General features: G+C 35.2%; 2 protein-coding genes and 1 pseudogene across 2 annotated transcripts; 1 reads left to right on the top strand and 2 right to left on the bottom strand.

The window, feature by feature from the left end:
• Positions 1-983: 983 nt before the first annotated feature.
• On the bottom strand, positions 984-3,445 carry LOC121259741 (60S ribosomal protein L18-2). The gene is made up of 5 exons (XM_041161465.1): positions 3,287-3,445; positions 3,115-3,204; positions 2,210-2,338; positions 1,945-2,127; positions 984-1,427 (listed from the first exon to the last, which is right to left on the bottom strand). Exons 1-5 carry the CDS (start codon positions 3,287-3,289, stop codon positions 1,269-1,271), a joined length of 564 nt encoding a protein of 187 aa, XP_041017399.1. The 5' UTR covers positions 3,290-3,445; the 3' UTR covers positions 984-1,268.
• A 1,157-nt stretch (positions 3,446-4,602) lies between these two features.
• Positions 4,603-8,810, bottom strand: LOC121259742 (malignant T-cell-amplified sequence 1 homolog). Its single transcript, XM_041161466.1, has 9 exons — positions 8,674-8,810; positions 8,274-8,342; positions 7,313-7,394; positions 7,149-7,216; positions 6,935-7,032; positions 5,821-5,957; positions 5,595-5,662; positions 5,150-5,213; positions 4,603-4,955 (listed from the first exon to the last, which is right to left on the bottom strand). Exons 2-9 carry the CDS (start codon positions 8,282-8,284, stop codon positions 4,938-4,940), a joined length of 546 nt encoding a protein of 181 aa, XP_041017400.1. The 5' UTR covers positions 8,285-8,342; positions 8,674-8,810; the 3' UTR covers positions 4,603-4,937.
• A 9,022-nt stretch (positions 8,811-17,832) lies between these two features.
• LOC121259580 lies at positions 17,833-19,588 on the top strand (annotated as a pseudogene).
• Positions 19,589-20,768: the final 1,180 nt, after the last annotated feature.

Here is a 20,768-nt window from a genome sequence, read left to right as displayed (position 1 = left end):
ATGAAACTGTGCGATAGTGGGGCAGCGGCTTATTGGTCGAGATAGAAGGCAACGAATATGGGTGGTGACTGGCCGATTGTTTCTGGGTGTCCTCAAGATTAGACGAGGATTTCATGATCTTTTCGAAATAACACAAGAAAGAGAATATTTATAAAGAAATTTGAGAAAGAATGCCAATCGGCTCGAGTTGGATTTGGTTAATATATGTAATAACACTAATCTGTTAAAAACTTGGTCGTGATCATCCAAGAAAAGAAATTGAAATTGAAAAACATGATCTAAGAATTCATTCAACATAGAATTGGCAGTGATTGAAACTGCAAATGAAACTTTAATAAGTAATGATTTTAAGTTGAAATAAATTTCTAATAGCCTATCTTTAAATTCCAAAAAGATTAACTCATTTAATAAATAATAAATAGAATTTAACCTAGTTATTAAGTCTAATTAAAACTCTAAGTCAACCACAATAATTTATAATTCATGAGCTTATCCGATATGAACAAATAAATATAAGAGTTAGTCTACATACAGTCCTCAAATAGAAATTGTTCATACAAGCCCATTCAGTTATATTTTTAAAAAATTTTAAAATTACAATAATATCTTTTTGAAAATGATATTCTTTCCTTTCTATTGAGTCCCCTACTCAATATAGAACTTCTCTAAATATAATTCTAAGCACAATATTTTTTTGGGTATGCTTGTAACGATCATTATTGAGAAGCACATACTTGCCTCGTCAATGCCACTTGGATTCCCCAGGCCAGTGCCGACCTAATAAAGCAAGGACTAGGGGAACTCTAGTTACATGAAGTAAAGAGGGCTCAAAATCAGGTGGTAGCTCAAGTGACCAAACAAAAATATCCAATAATAATTAACTAATCTGCACCAAATACGGTCGGGATTGATGATGAACTGCAAGTGGCATCCCGACTGTGATCAATCATTATTTCTGAAATGTATTGAACCAAACGTGAATATCCAAGATAAAACTATCTTTCTTACTAATGAAAAAAAAACGTAATATCCAAGATGCCCTATCTTGATACATTTGAGACAAGACAGTGTAAAAAGGGATAAGTCTTCAAGTAACAAGCATTGAAAGATCGTGTCCATAGTGCATATCACAATAACGATGCCAAACAACCTCCACAACACAGGTACCTAATAGTCTAGCAAAAATTTGAATTACCATGGTAAGAAATAACATTTCTTCCCCACCAACTACTAAAACTAACTCAAACCTTACCCATAAAAAAATTAACTCAAACTCTAAATCCCTTGCTGTTCCTCCTTCCTCTGGCCCTCTCAAACTTCCTCCCCTTTGATCGGACATAGGGCTTGGAGTGGCTGTGTGGCACACCAGGAGCGGGACCAAAGTGTTTCACTGCTTCACGTGCATTCTTTGGACCTCTGAGAAGAACCTGCATCAAAGATTATGATTAAATACAATAGGTGCGGACCTCTCAAACATTGTTCTGACTGACTTGGAAGAACTTACAAGTAATCACATAATCTCCCTACAAAGAATAATGCGTTTCCCATTATGTCAATGATGACTACCTTGAGCAATAGACTCTTGTATATATGTATGTATGCATATATGGGTTGAATGTCATAACGCCTTCTTTTGTTAAGACTCCACAATTTTCCAAAATAATGGATGGGAAATCAAATTGTGATTGTTAAAAGGCATGAATAGAGAATCATCATATACACAATATAGAAAGAAGACACTGTTTTCAGCTCTCTTTAAACAAAACGAAATCAATGTAAATGGGGTGATTCGCAATTTCAAATTGTCTCAGCAAACTTTTAGAACATTCGTTAATCCTTGAGCTTTAATAACAAGATTCTAAGCTATATCCAATCACAAAGGAGCAGCAACAGCCTATACTAATTCAAAAGTGTAGCAACTAATAATGGCATCAAAGTCAATACCGTGTTCTGGCCCAGTGGAGCCCTCAGAGCCAATTGGTCAAACGTCAAGCACTCACCACCAGCCTTCTCAATTCTTGCCCTAGCCGTCTCAGTAAATCTCAGTGCAGTAACCTTCAAGCAAGGAACTTCATAAACCCGAATATCATCTGTCACAGTCCCCACGACCACAGCAATCTTACCCTCCTATAAGGCAAACCACAGATGCAACAAGATTAAAACCCATGATTCATGAATTCTATCTAAAGTGGATAAAAAAGGTACAAACCTTTCCCTTCATGAAGCGGATCAACCTAGACAGAGAAAGTGGTGGCTTGTTGACTTTGCTCATGAACAACCGCTTGAGAATCACTGCATTGAACTTGCTGCCGGTTCTCCGAACAAGGAACCGGTAAAGCTAATCATGTAGCATCAAGTCAGACAGACTATAAACTTATGCAATAAGATACACACATTCATACAGGAACATTACAGGCGCAAGCATTTGGCTTGGAGGTCACTTTATGAACATTTCAAGAGAACAACTTTATAAGAAGGAAACATAATTTTTTCTGAGAAGTAAAAAAAATACGGCTGAGTCAAATCCGTGAATCCACGGATTTGACAATATTCCAACTCTTAGCTCGGAAAATTATAAGTTGAAAAGACGAACGCGCCCACTGCGATGCCTCAATCTTAATAGTCCCATATTGGGTAAGAGAAGTTTGAAAGAGAATAATTATGACTTTTTTTTACAAGTAAATGTAGGGCAATCCTATCGCTTAAGCTGCACAAAACTAGAGCAGCAAAGCGGCCATAGCAGCCCCCATAATTGCAAATGTGCGCCTATCGCACTATTGTGCGCCACGATTTGTAACAGAAACCTCTCCCGTGGAATACCACGCCACCCCTTCCTCAAGAGGGAAGCGCTCGGCCTTAGGCGTTGTTAAAAGTGCACAAAACTAAAAAAGAACTCAAATTATGATGTAAATGCCAGAGTTTGCTCTCCGAACGCAAACAACATTGGGTCTGCTTAATGTTTCCAGAACACACCAAAATTACATCATGGGACATCATCCGTTCGTAAGAAACTAAAACACACACATATATGATACAGAAGAGCATATGCACACTCATACTGAAATCAACACGTGAGCATGTGTGTGCGAGCGTATACGTAGGGTTCGGAGAGACCTTGACGAGGAGTTTAAGGTATATATCATCGGATTTCGGAGCAGTACGCTTGGATTTCTTGCTCTTACCTCCTGCGACTAGATCGATACCCTACCCGGAAATGAAACACCAACGCAGTCAGATTAGTATTATAAGAATTAGAGAGAGAGAGAGAGAGAGAGAGAGAGATTACCATTAGAGCTTGCTTCGGCAGACGATGGTGTGCTGTCTCTCTTGGGCGACGCCGCTACTGATGAGAGGAACTCAAAAAATGAAAGCTAGGGTTTTGAGAGGCCTTTTATCGTGTGTTGTCGGACTGAGGAGCAGTATTGGTCCTCAGAGCATTAGATCGTTGAACGACACGTGTCTGTGGAGAAAATTAGTAAAAGACGTAGTCTGGGGCTTTACAAGGAGTCCAACCCTAGGAATTAGTTTAACAGACTGGCCCAGTTTTACTTGTGAGTTCTCATTTTACTCCCCAAAAAAAGAAGTAAATTTTTTTTAGGGCTTTAAGCAATGCTACATATAGTCGTAGAGTGTGTAAATGTCGTGCAATTACTTTAAAAAAAGTAAAATTCATTATTAAAAAGTTAATTTTTTTTATGTAGATTTCGTATTTACTCACTTTTTTTAAATAGATTGTGCAGCGTTTATGCACTCCACGACTATAGAGATAATTTCTCTTATTATTTTAAGTAAATCTTAAAACCTAGGAGCTTTGAAAAGCTGAAAAAATAGAGGAAATTAATAGTTGAGAAGATTATGTTTTTTTTTTTTTACCCTCTTTAAGTTGAATGTATAAGCAATACGTGTTTCAACGTTTAGCCATGACTGGCTTTGCCATACTAAGCATGAACAGAACGATTATGTTTATTCCAATTTAGAAGATTTTTTATTTTTTTTTTCTTATGTTTTTTGCTTCTTTATATCAATAGAGAAAAGCTTTTAATAATAAACGAAAATTTCCAGAACAAGATTGAAACCAACTAATGCTCTCCTAAAACATAAGCTCTTTAGGGTTCTAGGGGAGAGAGAGAGAGAGAGAGAGAGAGAGAGAGAGAGAGAATATTGAATAAATAATTTTATTGTCATTCCATGATGCTACAAGTAAGCATTATTAAACTTTTAGGATCCTAATAACATGAACAAATTATTTTCTATTATTTTTTTGGAAAGTATTTATAGCAAGAAGATTTTACTAGGAAGAGGAGAAATACATTTTCCACTTTCTTACACGTGTTTTACAAATGTAGATACTAAAATTTCAAAACTGTAATTACATTGCACCCTCAAAAGTATCATATCATCTTAAAAGCAACACCACACTGTCCACTCAATTCCTTGCCATTAAGTCCAAAGGTCTCATGACTTAATTTGGTTAAACATATATGACTGGTTCTCTGCAAGGGTAATTCTAGCAGCAGATAAAGATATATAGCTCTACCTTGTTTTTCGATTAACCCATTTTGTGTTTACGGATATTTAACACACAAAACGGAAGTCAAAGTGAATCCTTCAAACAAGATGTTATTCAAACTCAACAAGTTCAAAATTTAATTACAAAAAAGCAGCAAAGATCAGGGGGCACAAAAGGAAGCAGCAAGGAATTCAAAATGTAATAATTCTAGCGACCACCAAAACAAAACCCATTAATAAAATGATTGATCATATATATTAAAACTAGTTTCTTCACTGTATACAGTGACAAATGAAGAAACTACATGGGAAATGGTACACATCATCATCCCTTCAACGGGTCACTATCATTTTTCATAGACAAAGAGATAACTCAAAGTTATTTCTTTATCCCAAGGATGTTAATGTTGTGGCTCTTGAACACCACCTCAATCAAGCCGCTCCATCTGCAAAGTAGGAAAATCAAGATGATCGCATTGTTGGAACTTAATATATCATATACAGTCTTTTTTTTTTTTTTAATGTCTGTGACAGCCATATTATAGAAACAGTCACATGGTTTTTAACACGAGAATGGCAATTGGAGCTATAACAATAAAGTGCGTACAAACAAAGATGTAAGGATTTAACCATGGCATACCTTCCAAAGACCATCATTAAGATAATGCATATTGTCCACTCCAATGCCCTTGTTGATTGCTTTTCTGTAAGACAAGCAAATACATCAACTTATTAAATATGCCAACGAGCAAAGGAATAACCTCTATTCTGACTAGTGACATCGTGCATGTGATATATAAATAATTGAACGAGTGAACTTAATATACTAATAGGGATATGCTGATTTTTTCTCTTTTGCTTTTGTTAGGTAAGAATCAGCAATACTGAAGCCCTAATTTTGGCTCAGTGCAATGTAAACCAAATCTTTTAGGCCTGTGCTTCTAACATTTGTCATAGTCGCATATTGCTCCACTACCCTTCTGGGAAGAAGATGAGGGAGAGAGAAAATCTATGTACTTAGCTACCCTCTACTTCCAGATTAGCACTCCGATTAATAGAAATTGCAATATGCCATACTAACTTACATGTCCTTTGCTGACATTTTTGTAAATCCAATTGCAAGGGCATGCTCCTTTCCTTCAGCCATAATGGCCTGAGAGCATTCAGTTCTACAAATCAGAAATATATATATATATAGCAAAAACAAAACTTCGACACTTTCACATGATATGATCAGTACGCACCAAAAAACATATATGCTGAGTACAACTCGTATGATCGCAGCCATTCAAAAAAGTGTAGAATTCATACCACTGGAGTTTCTGCCTCCACACCTTCATCCAAAGCGCCACCAGGAGATGTAAGACCAGGACACATTATGTTGGCACCAGCAAGGACAAATTTTATTGCACCTCTGTCAACTTGTAATTTTTTCATTATATTTGGATCTGTAAAACCAATAAAAGAAAACCATATGGGCCTTGAATTTTAGGGATAATATTTCCCTTGACAACAAAAACATAAAGTGATGATTACATAAGTGATAGACAATGCGTACTTCCCATCCAATTAGATATAGAAGAAGATTAAAAAAATTCAAAGAAAATTTTAAATAAATGAGGAAGAAATCTTTTTGATGATCAAAAGAGTCTCAGAAATCTAATATTAAAAGGGAAAAAAAACAAAACCAGTGCTATGTTGATTTCAGCCTCTAAATTGGTGGATACAAAAATCAAAGAGACAGTAATCTAATGATAAAGGGCAAGGTAAAGTCCGCTATAAATGAGCCTCTAAATTGCTAAAAGAGGAATGTTTCTATGAAAATAGTGTCTCTCTTGGCTCCCAACTAGAATGCAATTCAACCCCACATTAAAGCCTCGTTCATATGCCCCTTTAAGACAAGATTCCTAGAAAGTGAAGAATCTAAGTCAGTTGGTAACTACCCATGAACCCTTGTCATTGCATTCACCAAATGGTTTTTTATAATTGCTTATAAGGTGTATGGATGCGAAACCAACTGAATCTTTTATTTTCCTCTGATTGATAACACATACAAGTGGGTCTTGAACCACAACAATCACACCTCCCATCCTATTCTAAGATGCTATTTGAGTTAGAGCTCATGAGAGGAAATTTATGAACTTTTTTTGTTATCCAAGAGCTATGCACCCAATTTTCTAAGAAATTGTCTGTCTATTTTCAAATACATTTTTTTTGTTGATCGGTAAACAAAAATTTTCAAATACATATAAATCAAATAGAAGATACAACTTCAAGACAAGCAAATCAAATTAAGAAAATCCAGGAAAAGCACAGGCATTGCAACAGAACATTTTCATGTAAAACATTTTCACTGTTAAAGTAGATAAAATAATTAGATGCAAAACAACTTTAAATGGGAAAAAAAAGGAAGGAAATACATTACACTGATGGAGGAGTCGTAAGGTAGGCATGTATGGTCCATCACGAATGTTGAAGAATAGAGGCACATTGTTCACCAAAACCAGATTTAAGTGGTTTTGACTATAAGGAGAAGATAAGGAAAACAATTTTTCAGAAATAGGAGTTGGATATACTGGGTAATACAGTTTCCATGAAAACAATATGTGCATGGAAAATATCTCAAGCGAACCACAAACCATTTAGCAACAATGAGAGGGGACTTCTTCGGAAGCAAGTCATCCAGCACCGGTTCAAGCCCTGGATACTGCAAAAGATAGGAGATCTTATCTAAATTTCTAAACAATTCTTCAAACATTTGTTTAAAAGCAAAGAATATAAAAAAATCCACTGGTAGCTGCACCTCCTCTGCAATACTTTGTCGAATTTTGCGTTGCACAGATGCCTTGACTTGATTTTGTGCAGAGACTTCTTCAGAGGAAAACCTAGTAGAAAACAAAACATGCATGGATCATGGAGAAAATTTTGCAATTATTAATAAATGCAATAATACCTGCCTAAAATTATATGCACGGCGTAACAGGTATTGGGTGCCGAAGGCTAAAAACCATAGAGTTGTGGTGGTGCAAGAATATTAACGCATAGCCCACCCCAAAAGCCAATACAATAAACCTTAATAGTACACTAGCAAGCCAAAGATCCATTCACTTCAATAATTATATTCCCCAATTCTTTTGAAAGAAAATTAAATATATACGACAACTGCACAACACAACCAATTCTAGAAATTTCCAACCACCACTATTTTTCAAAATTTTAAAATTTATTTTCTAGATCAAATTATACCATGTGGATGGTGTGTGGTGTAAAGACCTTCAAATAGGATTATTCTTTTTTAATATGTAGATTTCCTACCACCATTATTCCATGTGCAGACACATCATGAAATCCCAGAAGAGCCTACAACAAGGTGATCCCCAAAGTCCACAAATCCGTAATCACCCGTAGCAAGACCATATTTGTTTCCCCTACTATTACCGTTCTTAATTAGTTAGGCCTGGCCAATCGAGCTTCAAATGCTTTTCCACAAACATAAAAAGTTTGCACCTCCAAACCCAAAGATAAACAATCTCCATCTGATCACTCACGTGCCAAACAAAACACTGTCCGTAAAACTCACTTCCCCAATTTCTCTCATTCACTCCCACCCATGGCCAACTTCATGGTGCAAAAAAACGAAAGCACTACATTAGTGTGACATTCATTTGTGACCTCCATTACAAATTGGACCAAACCCATTACAACTCGCTAAACTAAAAAAAAAAAAGCACACGAATAATAGTATAAACGGAGAGAGGGCTTACTTTTTGAACATTTTGACGTCGGTGAAAGAGTGAAATATCTCAAGGATCTTAAGAAGTGATTTGAGATTGCTGCAGGCCCGCCATAGAAATTAATTACAAATGTGTCCATTATTCTATAATCTTCTAGAAATGGACTAAATCCAAAGACTGCCATTAAAATTAAATTTGCAAAATTGAATTGGTGGATGTGATCATGTTAAGGATAATGAAGCTAACGTTAGATTCAAAAGCCCGGAGTGTTTGGGGGAAAATTTAAAAATTCAAGCCCTAAAAAAATAAAAAATTAAACGAAAAGAGTCACAAAAGTATTATATATGAAGTCGAGCAAAATATATATCCTTGTGTCTCTATATATGTATCTATGCGGAGAGAGAGAGAGAGAGAGAGAGGGAGAGAGAACCATTAGAGCAACCATTAGAGCTTGCTTCGCGACTGATACGAGGAACTGGTACAGGTAAAAGAAGCTAGGGTTTTGATGTTGCTCTAAGCCCGCGTGGTAATTAAGCTACTCGATCGGTGTAGCCTGCACCGATTCATTTGGGTAATATAGGTTTGGCGGTTTGAAATGGAACACCTTTTGTTGGGCTTTGCAAAGTGGGCTATGATTCGCTTATACGGGCCTAAGACTCCACAAACCCCTAGCATATAAATCATTTTTCGAACTAATTCTATGTTTTGAGTCTTTAACACACTGATCACGAATTCAAATTCGACTTTGATCTAATTTTATACATTTTAAATCGTCAGATAAAAAAGATAAAATATCGATGCATTAAAGACCAAATTCAAATGTAGTTAAAGGTGCCAAGGTGAGTTTAAAGAGGTGGAACGTACATTTTAAGCACGTGATGTTAATTCATTAGGTTCGTATAGATATAGGCTTAGTTTGGGTATTGAAAATTCAGGTATTCTCAAAATACCTTATTATTATTTATTATTTTATTATTATTTTTTATATACTTTTTACTATTATTCAATATTTTTTCATTATTTTTCATTACTTTTTCATAACTATTCTTGTCACAATGTTCCAAGAAATATGAAAGAGGTTCATCTCATAAGGTTTTTTTCGTTGGAATGTCTTCAAAATCACTACCTCAAACATTTTCTTTGTAAACATTTTTTTTTTATATATAAAATTCTCAAAATAGAAGCTTATCAATAACTGTCCAAACAAAAACTCCTGTACAAATTTATAAACAGTTTACTTAGATATTTATTTAGTTCTCCACTGCTTTTAAACTAAACTTTTATAATCAAGGTAGATGGACATCAATTCAGCAAGATAAATCAATGGTTAGAAGGTATTCTCTTGTATGTTTATGTGTACTTGAGTTTGTTCTCGTAGCAATAAAATTACATATTATTTATCAAAAAAGAATTCAATGGTTAAAAGTTTGGACTTAAAAGGCTTGACAACAATTCCACAGATTCATGTCTCAAGTTGTTAATTAATACAAGTTAGAATTGTGATATCATTTTGCTATGGTTTTTCAAAGTCATCTAATGCCAAAATAAAGACTTGGAGCTAGCAAGCTTGAATTGCCACTCAGCAATGGCTGGCGACGCGTCCAGACTCCATCAATATTTTCCATCTTCAACATTTTCGTATTCTTTGGTTTTCACAACGATGTTTTCTGAGACTTTGCAGTTTTGATTCCAAAGTTCAAACAACAAAATGAATTACCGAATCATGATTCAATGAAGCCATCATAGAGAGAGAGAGAGAGAGAGAGAGAGAGAGAGAGAGAGAGAGAGAGAGAGAGAGAGAGAGAACTTGAGGAGAATCGTGGCTGATGGCTGATGGACGATGACCTGTGGCAGAGCAAGAGGTGCTGCGACGGAGGGGACCGAGACACCGGGTAGCTGCTTGTGGCGGGAGCTCGAAGCCTGGAAGGTCTCGGCAGAGAAATTAGAGCATTCATATCCGATTCTCTAAACCTTCAAAATTTCTAAATTTTAAAGAATAAATTTAACTTTTTAACAAAAGTACCTCTCCATCCGGTTCTCTATTTTAAGAAAAAGTTTTAGGACAGTGACTCCTTATATTTGGAGAGCTATTGTTCTTCCCTAAATCACTTTTTAAATATATTTTATTCTAACAAATAAAATAAATTCTACTTCCAATCATCTACACTTTTTCTCATACTAATATTTATTATAGTTGAAATTTGAAAAAAAATGTCACCATTGAGATTAGGCTTGCACACCGTTCAATCCGCACTGGTTTTGGGCCCGACCTGACCCGACCCGTGTCCAGCCCAACAAGCAAAGAACCGACCCGACTTTAGTCGGGTCAACCCGTCTGCCAATTTAGAACTTAAAAGTCGAAATTGTCCATCGCATCTCATCCTCCATTTCTTGAAGATTACATACACGAGAATGGTCGAGTGAATTTATGGCTTCGCATCTTCCTCTCCATTCTCCAAAATCGCTTCGCTTCCTCTCCTTCCAAACTCGCTGCGGATCAATTCTTCCACTTTTTTCATTTTCGTATCGACGACATTCTCCTCGATGGGGATGAGTTGGGTCGCGTGATGTTTTTCTTCGGGCTACCAAAATGTTTGAAGGTGAGCTTTGTTGATAAATCTTTGGTTGCTTGGTGGACGAGGGCTTGTGATGAATTTATGGTTGCTTGGTGGTTGGTGGATGAGTTACTCCTCTATTTTCCTTATTTGCTCTCTGTTTTAAATTGTGTTTGTTGCTTGTTGGAGTCGATGGGGAAGACAAATGGAGTCGACAATGATGACGAACGGAGTTGACTGTGATGACAGAGAGAAATTGGGAGGGATGGCAGCTAGGGTTTGAGATTTGGGGAGGGATGGCAGACGGTTTGAGATTTGGGGAGTTTTAGTCGGATCGAAACCGACAGTTAGCGGGTTTGACCCACAAGTTAGTTCAACCCTCTTTTATCGGTCGGGTCGGGTCGGTTGGTATGGACGGTGCAGGTTGACGGCTTTTCTGCACAGCCCTAATTGAGATGATCCAATTCTTTTTAAAAAAAAAAAAATTGACCACTTGTGAAAATATTATTATTTTTAAATGTTATTATTACAAAAGCACTAATTTTAAAAATATTATCATGTAGAGAGATGAGTAGTTTAAAAAAAAATTGTTACAAATGAAAAATAAAAAATATGGGTACAACAAATAATGAAATAATTACCAAAATGTGAAAAAATAAGTTTTAAAATGTTTTCTTACGATCATTCCTAGAAAGACTAAAAAATGAGTAGTTAAAGATATACAAATAAAGGAGTAGAAAATATAAGAAAGAAAAAATAGAAAAAGCTTATTTTAATATAATAGAAAAAGAATAGAGAGTGGGATGTAGGAGGTTTTAAAAAATAGTAAAATTTAGGAGAAAATTTTAGAAAGTGTGTTTTTTAGCCAAATTATAAGGAAATTTATAAGAAAACTAATGGAAGTGCTCTTAGGGAAGGAGAAAAAGAAAGGAGAAGTAACGAGTTTCGTATTGCAAACCAAGAGAAGGAGAGTAGAAAATGGAGAAGGGAAATCGAAGGGAGAGAAGGGACATCACGCATCTGGTAGAGGAAGAAGAAGTTAATCCGAAATCAACCTATTGTGACACATTTATAACGGGTCAACTCGTTTAAATCAAATTCAATCTATTGTGACATGTTTAGATTTTATTTCAAAATCATAATTTTATTATTGTTGAGTTAATGTAATATTGGTATTTTTCAGTATGTTTATGTTTTTATTGTTGGAATTGTAATTTTGAATATATGCCCATACTTGTTATTGGAGGGTTTGTAATATTAATTTTATTATATGTTAAAATTTTAAAAATGTTTTTTTTTAGTAGGTAGTCTTTGTTTTAAGATATTGTGATTACTAATAAATATAAATTTTAATTTTTAAGTAAAATTATGTTAATTATGTCAAATGAATTATGTGTTTTAGTTTAACTCATTTAATTAGTCGTATTGTGTTGATTTATTTTTAGTTAACAGTCCTACTAGAGGTACCCGCCATGGGTACCATTTGCGGAATCGGCTGGCGTGGTAGGTCAATACCACGTCAGCCCATATTATTAAATTAAAAAAAAAGACTCTATTTCAGACAAATTATTTAAAGCCCCAAATCTCGCCAGCAACCCAAGCTAATTCCAAATCCCTAGTCGAGGTCGACACCAAGCTCAAATCCCTGAAGCTCAAGTACGGTGCCTCTTTCTGTCCTTCCTCATCGCAAAACCTTTATTCGAAGAATTCCGTCAAGCTTTACCTCCACCAACCATCGTCGTCAAGTTCATCGTCGTCTGGTTTCCGTACTCTAGTCGATGAAAACAAACGTCTCAAGAAAGCAAACGTGGACTTGAATTCCGAGCTCATAAGCATGAAAAAGAAGTGCAAGGAGCTTCTTGATTTGGTGGAAGCTGATGAGAGACCCAAGTTGTTTGGAGTGAGACTGGAAGTTCATGGAGAGAGGGAGATCATGATGAAGAGAAAGATGGTAGAGATTAGTGAAAGCGCAAGCATTTTACTTTATCAACCTTGCAAATAAATTTCGTATAGATAGTAAGGAACCGACAATCAAAAGTTACAAAACGATGATAGTGTAATCCGCACTGTTTCACTAATTCCACGTGGAACCACGGGTACGCGGAAGGTACCCCTCTCGGGTGCAAATAGCATTTTTCTTTAGTTAATTATTAAACGAATTAAAACAGGTGACATGACACGATCATTATCTAAATGGATTGGTTAGAATTTAAAATTTTGATACATTTATTTTAATAAGTTAAGTTCAAATTAACCCATACCGTTAAATATTTATAATTTAATACGATGCGATCACGACCTAAAAAACGAATTACCACCCTTATTAAAATAAAATAAATCTAAAAAAAAATCAATGACATGGGCAGAATAAGAGTACAGCTTTAATAATATTATTTTGACTGAATATTTCAAAACACAATGCTACTTAGTTGAAAAGCCTTAAAATGGTCGGATGACATTGGAAGAACTTGACATGACTGATTGAGTCTCTTTTGGACCTACATGTAAGAGAAAAAACTTATTTGTGGTTGATTGCAACCCCTCGACGGTCTTTCTTTCCTTGGTAGACCTAGTCAACAGGATCTGTTAATTAAAGTTAATAGAATTGTCCTATTGGGTTTGAATGACTATTCAAGTACTCTCTAATCCGCAAAAGTACTCTGTAAAAAATATAATAATTCTTATTTTATTTTTATTTCACTATATAAGATATGATATATTTATTACTATTAAATATTAATAAAAAAATATCTAATAAAAAATTATCTAATAATGATAAATATATTACATCTTATATATAATGAAATAAAAGTAATATGATAGTATAATATGTAAAATTTTACAAAAATATATGTTATTGATTTAAGGTTCCTATAATTATTTATTCTATCCCGTACTCCTAGGTGGAATTATATGATATTAGCCATTTTATAGTATGTTGATAAGTAAAATAATTAAAATATTTCATATTTTATATTTAATAGATGCTATCTATTTCGTTTGAACAACAATATTATTCTTCATATTAGGTTTATCATCTCCAATCGTATTAATTGATGTGACACATTATGAATAATTTTATATGTCAATTACTTTAATTATTATGGAAAATACAATTTGTCAACAAAAAGTCTTCATAAAAATAAATTTATAAACTGACGTAATTCGATACAGTACGCTGGTGACGTAGTACTTTTCAACAATATTAGTCAATCCCATAAAAGAAAATAAAAACCACCCAAAAAAAACCAACAAAAAACCACAGCAATAAACAAATCTAAATAAGCCTATAGACAGAACTCTAACAGGCCTATGAAAGCAGTGCAATAATCTAACAAGCAAAGAAACCAAGACCAACAAAATCAAGAAATACATAAGTCTGCCAATCCCACCCAGTCCAGCCTATACAAATCACGGAGCTCACATCCTAATTGAGACACCTCTCTAACCATATTATTCATCTCGAAGGCCCCCTCACGAGCAAGGAAGTCTGCAACTTTATTGCTCTCTTTAAAACAATGACTAATAGTGTAATCAAATTCATCCAGTAATATCAACAGTTTGTCCCAGAAATCCCAAAGATACCAAATAGGACAAGCTTTAGCCAATATCCAAGAAACCACCACCAAAGAATCACATTCAATATCAATGCAAAATAAACCCAACTCCTTACACCAAATGATACCTTCCAAGACCACCCAGATCTCAGCTTCATTATTAGAACAAAATCCAAAAGACTTGGAAAAAGCGAAAATAAGCTTACCATTGCAATCACGGAGAATGCCCCCCCCCAACACCGGGTTCTGGGTTTCCAAAACTACTACCATAAATGTTGAGCTTGAACCTACCCCTTAGAGGTTGAGCCCATTTCACAAGTTGAACATTACTAGTTTTTTGTTCCAGTATTTTCACACCAACCTGGTAAGCAAAACTCTATTCACACTTGACAAGCGCTTCACTCTATTCACATTGCTGCCAATATACTTAATCCAATACATTATAGAGCTAAAAACCGAGTTGATGGATTCAAAAATACCTTCTGTTCTAGCCATACAACGACGCCACCACAATCGCCAAATAACCACAGAAGGGATTAACAAAAACGCTATCCCCAATTAGTTGTGTCGAGAAGCTCTATTAAACAACCCTTGAACTCTTTCCTTCCACCCTTGTTGAGCAGTGAAATGAATACCGAATTCACCATAAACTCTCTTCCACACCTATATAGCAACCTCACCCTTATTAATCACGTGGTCAAGGTCTTCCTCATGCCCCCACATTATAACAATTACAATAGAATACCAACAGAGTGCCACATCTTCGAACTTGATCATCCACTAGAAAGCAATTAAACATTGCTTTAGAAATGCAAATGGCAAATTTTTTTGGGATCCACTTGTTCCAAATCCAATAAGACCAAACAAATTTTTGAAATTTGACAAGAAGGATGTCCCAAGGTGACTTGGATGAAAACAACCTATTTTTGTTAGGCAGCCAAATCAATATATCCTGAGCCTGATTTAAATTGCCTACCTTAGCAATAACCTCTCTAGTCAAGTTCCCACCAATTAATTGGTTCATCTTTTAGACATCCCAAGTGTTATTAATCATCAGATCCTTAACACACAAATTTGGCTCATCAATTATTTCCACCACATCACAGAGAGGACCATTTTCCATCAATTTATCATACCAAAGAGAGATGTTGCCTTGTCTAACTTTTCACTTTGAGTTATGGACCAATACCGAAAATTTTTCTGCCACTTTCTTCCAGAAAATTGAACCCAAAAGAGTTCTTCTTTCCACAGCCGCAATACCATATTTAGCATATTTAGCCCTGAAATACTTAGCCCACAAAGAATTCTAGGTGATAAGTTGCCAAGCAAACTTAAAAAATAATGAACCTTGAACCTTAGCCAAATCACGAATGCCTACACCCCCTTCATCAACAGGCACACATACACACCTCCATGACTTCCATTTCTACTTCGCCGTACCATGTGCCTCTCCTCAAAAGAAGGAGGAGAACAACCTGTTTAACTTGGAAATAACAGCTTTCGGCATATGACAAACAGAAAGCAAATGAATAGGCATGCTGGACAAAACATGCCTCAATAATATGCGACGTCCACCTTGGGATAGAACTCGCAGCTTCCAGCTTGCCAATTTCTTAGAAATTTTTTTCCACTAGGGGATCAAAATAAGATATCCTTAATCTACCATCTACCATAGGCACTCCCAAGTAGGTAAACGAAAAATTACCCACAAAAAAACCAATTTCCTCCAAGATTTCTCTAACTCTGCATTGAGACATGTGTTTTGAAAAATAAATGGCTGATTTTTCAAAATTGACACATTGCCCAGATCAAGCCTCATATACTTTAATAACCTTCAACAATTCACGGATGGAACCTTTAGAAGTGTTGGCAAACACTACAACATCATCCACATATAATAAGTGCGACACCACCGGTGCATTAATCGGATGAGCATACAACCCAATTCTTCCTTTCTCAATCTTAGAGCTGATTAATCTAGAGAAGACTTCCTCCATAATAATAAACAAATACGGCGACAAAGGGTCACCCTAGCAAAGACCTCTTTTTGATTTAAATAATCCCTTAAAAGTCTCATTCATCATCACTGAGAACCACGAAGAGACAATACAATTGAAAACTAGCTTGCAAAAAATATGTGGAATGTCAAAAGCTTTTAAAACAACCATAAAAAATCCCAATTTACTCTATCATACACCTTACTCATATCAATTTTTACCATTGCATTCCCTCCCCTCGCTTTCTTGTGAAGGTTTTTAATCATTTCCTGTGTAAAAGAAATATTCTGAAAAATACTCCTCCCTTTAACAAAGGCACCTTACTCCGGGGAGATAATTTTCTCAATTACTCGAGAGCGTCTATTCACAAGCAACTCCAAAAAATTTTTGTAAACAACATTGCACAAGCTAATAGGTCGAAATTTATCAAATGACGAGGGGTCCTTAACTTGTAGGAATCAGGACAATAAAAGACGAGGAATAAAATCTAGAAAGCTCCGTACCTTGAAAAAAATCTTGGACAACACCCATTACATCCTTCTTGATAATATTCCCGCAATAAGAATAAAAAAGAGATCCAAAACTATCAGGTCCAGGACTGCTATTAACATCAATAGACTTAAAGTCATCATACACTTCTTGTTCTTGCGGAACTAAATTAAGTAAACTAATCTCAATATCACTCACAACTAAATTGGTAGCTAGGATATTATTGCAACTATAGATCAGTATTGTTTTTCATAATCTTCCATGCAACTATTATTGAACTAAAATCAATTATTAGGATCAAGCTTTATTTTTGTATATACATAGTATGTATATAAAAAAAAGTTATAGGCAGTCGCCTGATGAAAAAAGCTATGGATCAAGGGGAGTTGATGGGATGGGGACAAAAAATGTAGGAAAAGAAAATGTTCATGATTCACTCCCAGTTTTGGTCTGACCCTCCAGTTTGCAAAGCTTCTACTCGATCGTTTGTGTGGGTTTAGGTAGTTTGACAGGTTTGGAATAAAATTCTTTTAATGCTACATATTTAATTTGCACAAAGAGTTGTTTCCTAAAAAAAAAAATGGAATTATTGATATTCGAATAATTCTATTTGGAAGTAATGCATATATGAAACGATACCTAATTACAAATCAAACTTTAAACAAATGATGAATGACGATTGCAATTTTGGCATTTAATAGTTTGAAAATAGTTATTTTTGATATTGGACTATGACAATTTCCTCTTGCCTAAAATAATATACGTTCATATATAGCAACAAACGTGCGTGCATGCAAGTACTGTTCACCTCAAGATAAATAATCATAAGAAAAACAAGTGGAAACATGCTCAATAACTTTAGTGTAGTTTATGAGTACTATGTATATATATTATATTAATATACCTTTCTTCCCCACATAGAGCTCGTTTCCCCAACCAAACATGCAAGCATTAATATATCAGACACCTTAGTAGAAACAAAGGTACAACAATGGGTTCTCTTTCTCATGTGGTTGAAGATTGCTTCGGTCTCGTGAAGCTCTATAGCGATGGCTCTGTTTCACGCTCAACCAACATAGACGCCAACATCACGGCCATCATCAATGATGGCTCGGTTCACTAGAAAGACTATCTTTTCAACAAACACCACAACCTTCATCTACGCATGTACAAGCCTACAATTGCACTACCTTCATTCGCCGCGCTTCCTGTCCTATACTACATTCATGGCGGCGGCTTCTGCATCGGTTCGCGTGTTGATGCCATCTTCCACAACATGTCACAGCCTTGCATCTACGCTCAGGGTCCTTGTCGTTGCACCAGACTTTAGACTAGCGCCAGAGCATAGACTTCCTGCCGCCATTGATGATGCAATATACTCTCTAAGATAGCTACAAAATCTAGCCATGCGTAGCCATGGGAATGATAAGGATAATCAAAAGTGTTTAGGTGATGGGATATTGGTAGACTTTGATAGGGTATTTGTGTTGGGTGACTCGTTTGGTGGGAACATAGCGCATCATATAGCAATTAGGCTTCGGGGCAAGGGTTCGGTCGAGTTGCAGCCAATTCGGGTGCGGGGTTATGTGCTATTGTCTCCATTTTTTGGCGGAAGTGTGAGGACTGGGTCCGAGGAAGAGAGGCCACGTGAAGCATTCTGGAGTTTGGATATGTATGACAGGTATGGCGCATGACATGCATGCTAGCAAGTACTGGTATGAAGTAATGCTAGTAATTATTGCAAGCTCAGAGCGTATAACAAATCTTTTGAAAAAAAAAAAACATACCCATTATTAAAAAAAAAATTTTAAATTGTTTTTTCATAATATATCGAATTTTGTTTTTCAAAAAACTTGCATGAAATTTGCCCAAATCATTTTTCATATTATACATACATACATACATACATTTATATATATATATATATATATATATATAAAAGCATGATATAAAGGAGTATAGAGACATGATCATGTACTACTGAACATCCTGATTAGATCACCTGCCATGTTTTAGTGAGAATTGGCCTTGGTTATTAGTGAAAACAGTTCATATTACCTTCTATGCTATCATCTACCATTAGTACTCAAATATCAATTATTTTGGCCTTTATCTTTTGCAAGTTGTAGTTGAACTTATCTCACAATAATGAGGACAAAATTAAATGTGTATGCAAGCGAGACCTGTTTGTTTTGGTCAACGTCATGTTAATCTTTTTTATATAAAAAATTATATTATCAAGTCGGTATGTAGAATACACCTAACTTATATAGTGCTTATATGCCATAATCTGATTTGAAAGATACATTTTTGAATTTGAATCTTATAAATAAAATCTTATCATTTAAGTAATATTGTAAATAATGTGCTGTATATACCGGCTTGATAATAGAATAATTATTTTCATATATTATTTTCGGGATCCTCCTATTGAAAACAGGTTTTGGAGATTGTCTCTTCCACTCGGAGAAACTATAGACCACCCTTGGCGAACCCCTTTGGACCCTCTAGTCCCAACCTAGCAGAAGGGGCTCTCGATCCCATTTTTGTGGTTGTAGGCGGCGACGAAAATTTTGAAGGACAGGGTGGAGAACTATGCAAAAAGGTTGAAAGAGCTAGGAAAGAAGATTTTGTACGTAGAGTTTGAAGGAAAGCAACATGGTTTCTTCTCGGAACATCCATCATCACAAGTGGTTGAGAGAGTCATACAAATTATCAAAGGATTCATTGCTGAAAACGCTGAGTAAGACATGGCCCGATGGATGATCAACTCGAATCTGGCCTGTCGTGCATGTATATCATGTTAAATAATGTTATATGCTAGGCGATGATTTTAAATGACTGAAACGTATCAATCTAGCAAGCTATTGGCTCATGTCGATATCTAATAAAGATAAGTCCGGTGGCTATCCTTTTATTTTTGGCCTTATATGTGATCTACGGTCATGGTGCGCTTGGAATCTCTTTGCCCTATTCTTTATGATTACAAATAGGTATGCATGAAATTATTCTCACTACAAGGAAAAAAAATATTTATGATGTATTTTCTATAAGAATAAACTCTTTTTTTTTTTTTTTAAAAGTTATTTTTACAACAAATAATTAACTACAAATAATTTTTATTGTAGTAATTAGTGACCATATATATTCGAATTATTTCTTTATAAGGATCTAAATTTTAAATTTCATGCCTACAAGTCATAAATGTGTCTTTTGAATAAATATTACAGCTTTTTGTTTTTTGTTTTTTGTTTTTTTTTTTTACAAGAACCATTAATATTGTTCTTGTCCATTAATCAATCGCTAGTACTGCAACACATGCATTATCTACGACCATTGGCCAGTACTCGTCGTTAACATCGATCACCATCATAATCAATATATAATAATATCAGTACTATCACCCATCATTGTAAATGTCACGGCCACCATCGAATTAACTAAGTCAGTATTACCATCATTATGCATGATTAATTCTGGAATTAATACACACAATTCTGCTTAATTTATAGAATTAGATCACGTTTTTTAACACATGATATAATCATCCAAATCATGAAAATTCCAAATGATATATAGTTCGATCGGTATATTAATATCAATTTAGAATATAGAAGTATGAGAATGCTTCTAATCATGAAAACACAAACTCAAAGATGCAAAGTCAAGGACGTCCAAAATTAACTAACGTCGTCGACGTCGAATGTGATCCACATGGTTTTGTCGATGCTATACCATTATCTTTCCTTTTCGTTTTAATTTTTTAATTTCTGGAGGAGAGGTGGGGGCTTGTTCATTTCATGCATGATTGAATGGTTCCCCGCTGTTCTGTCCCACTTGTTTTATTGAAGCTGTCAGGTGCAATAGATGTTGATGCAAGGATGCTGCTGCATCTCTGGTTTTGCCAACTTAATTTTCATATATTTA

Source organism: Juglans microcarpa x Juglans regia, chromosome 4D, assembly GCF_004785595.1.
Source record: "Juglans microcarpa x Juglans regia isolate MS1-56 chromosome 4D, Jm3101_v1.0, whole genome shotgun sequence".
NCBI lineage: Eukaryota > Viridiplantae > Streptophyta > Magnoliopsida > Fagales > Juglandaceae > Juglans > Juglans microcarpa x Juglans regia.
This window is presented reverse-complemented; position numbering and strand designations above follow the sequence as displayed.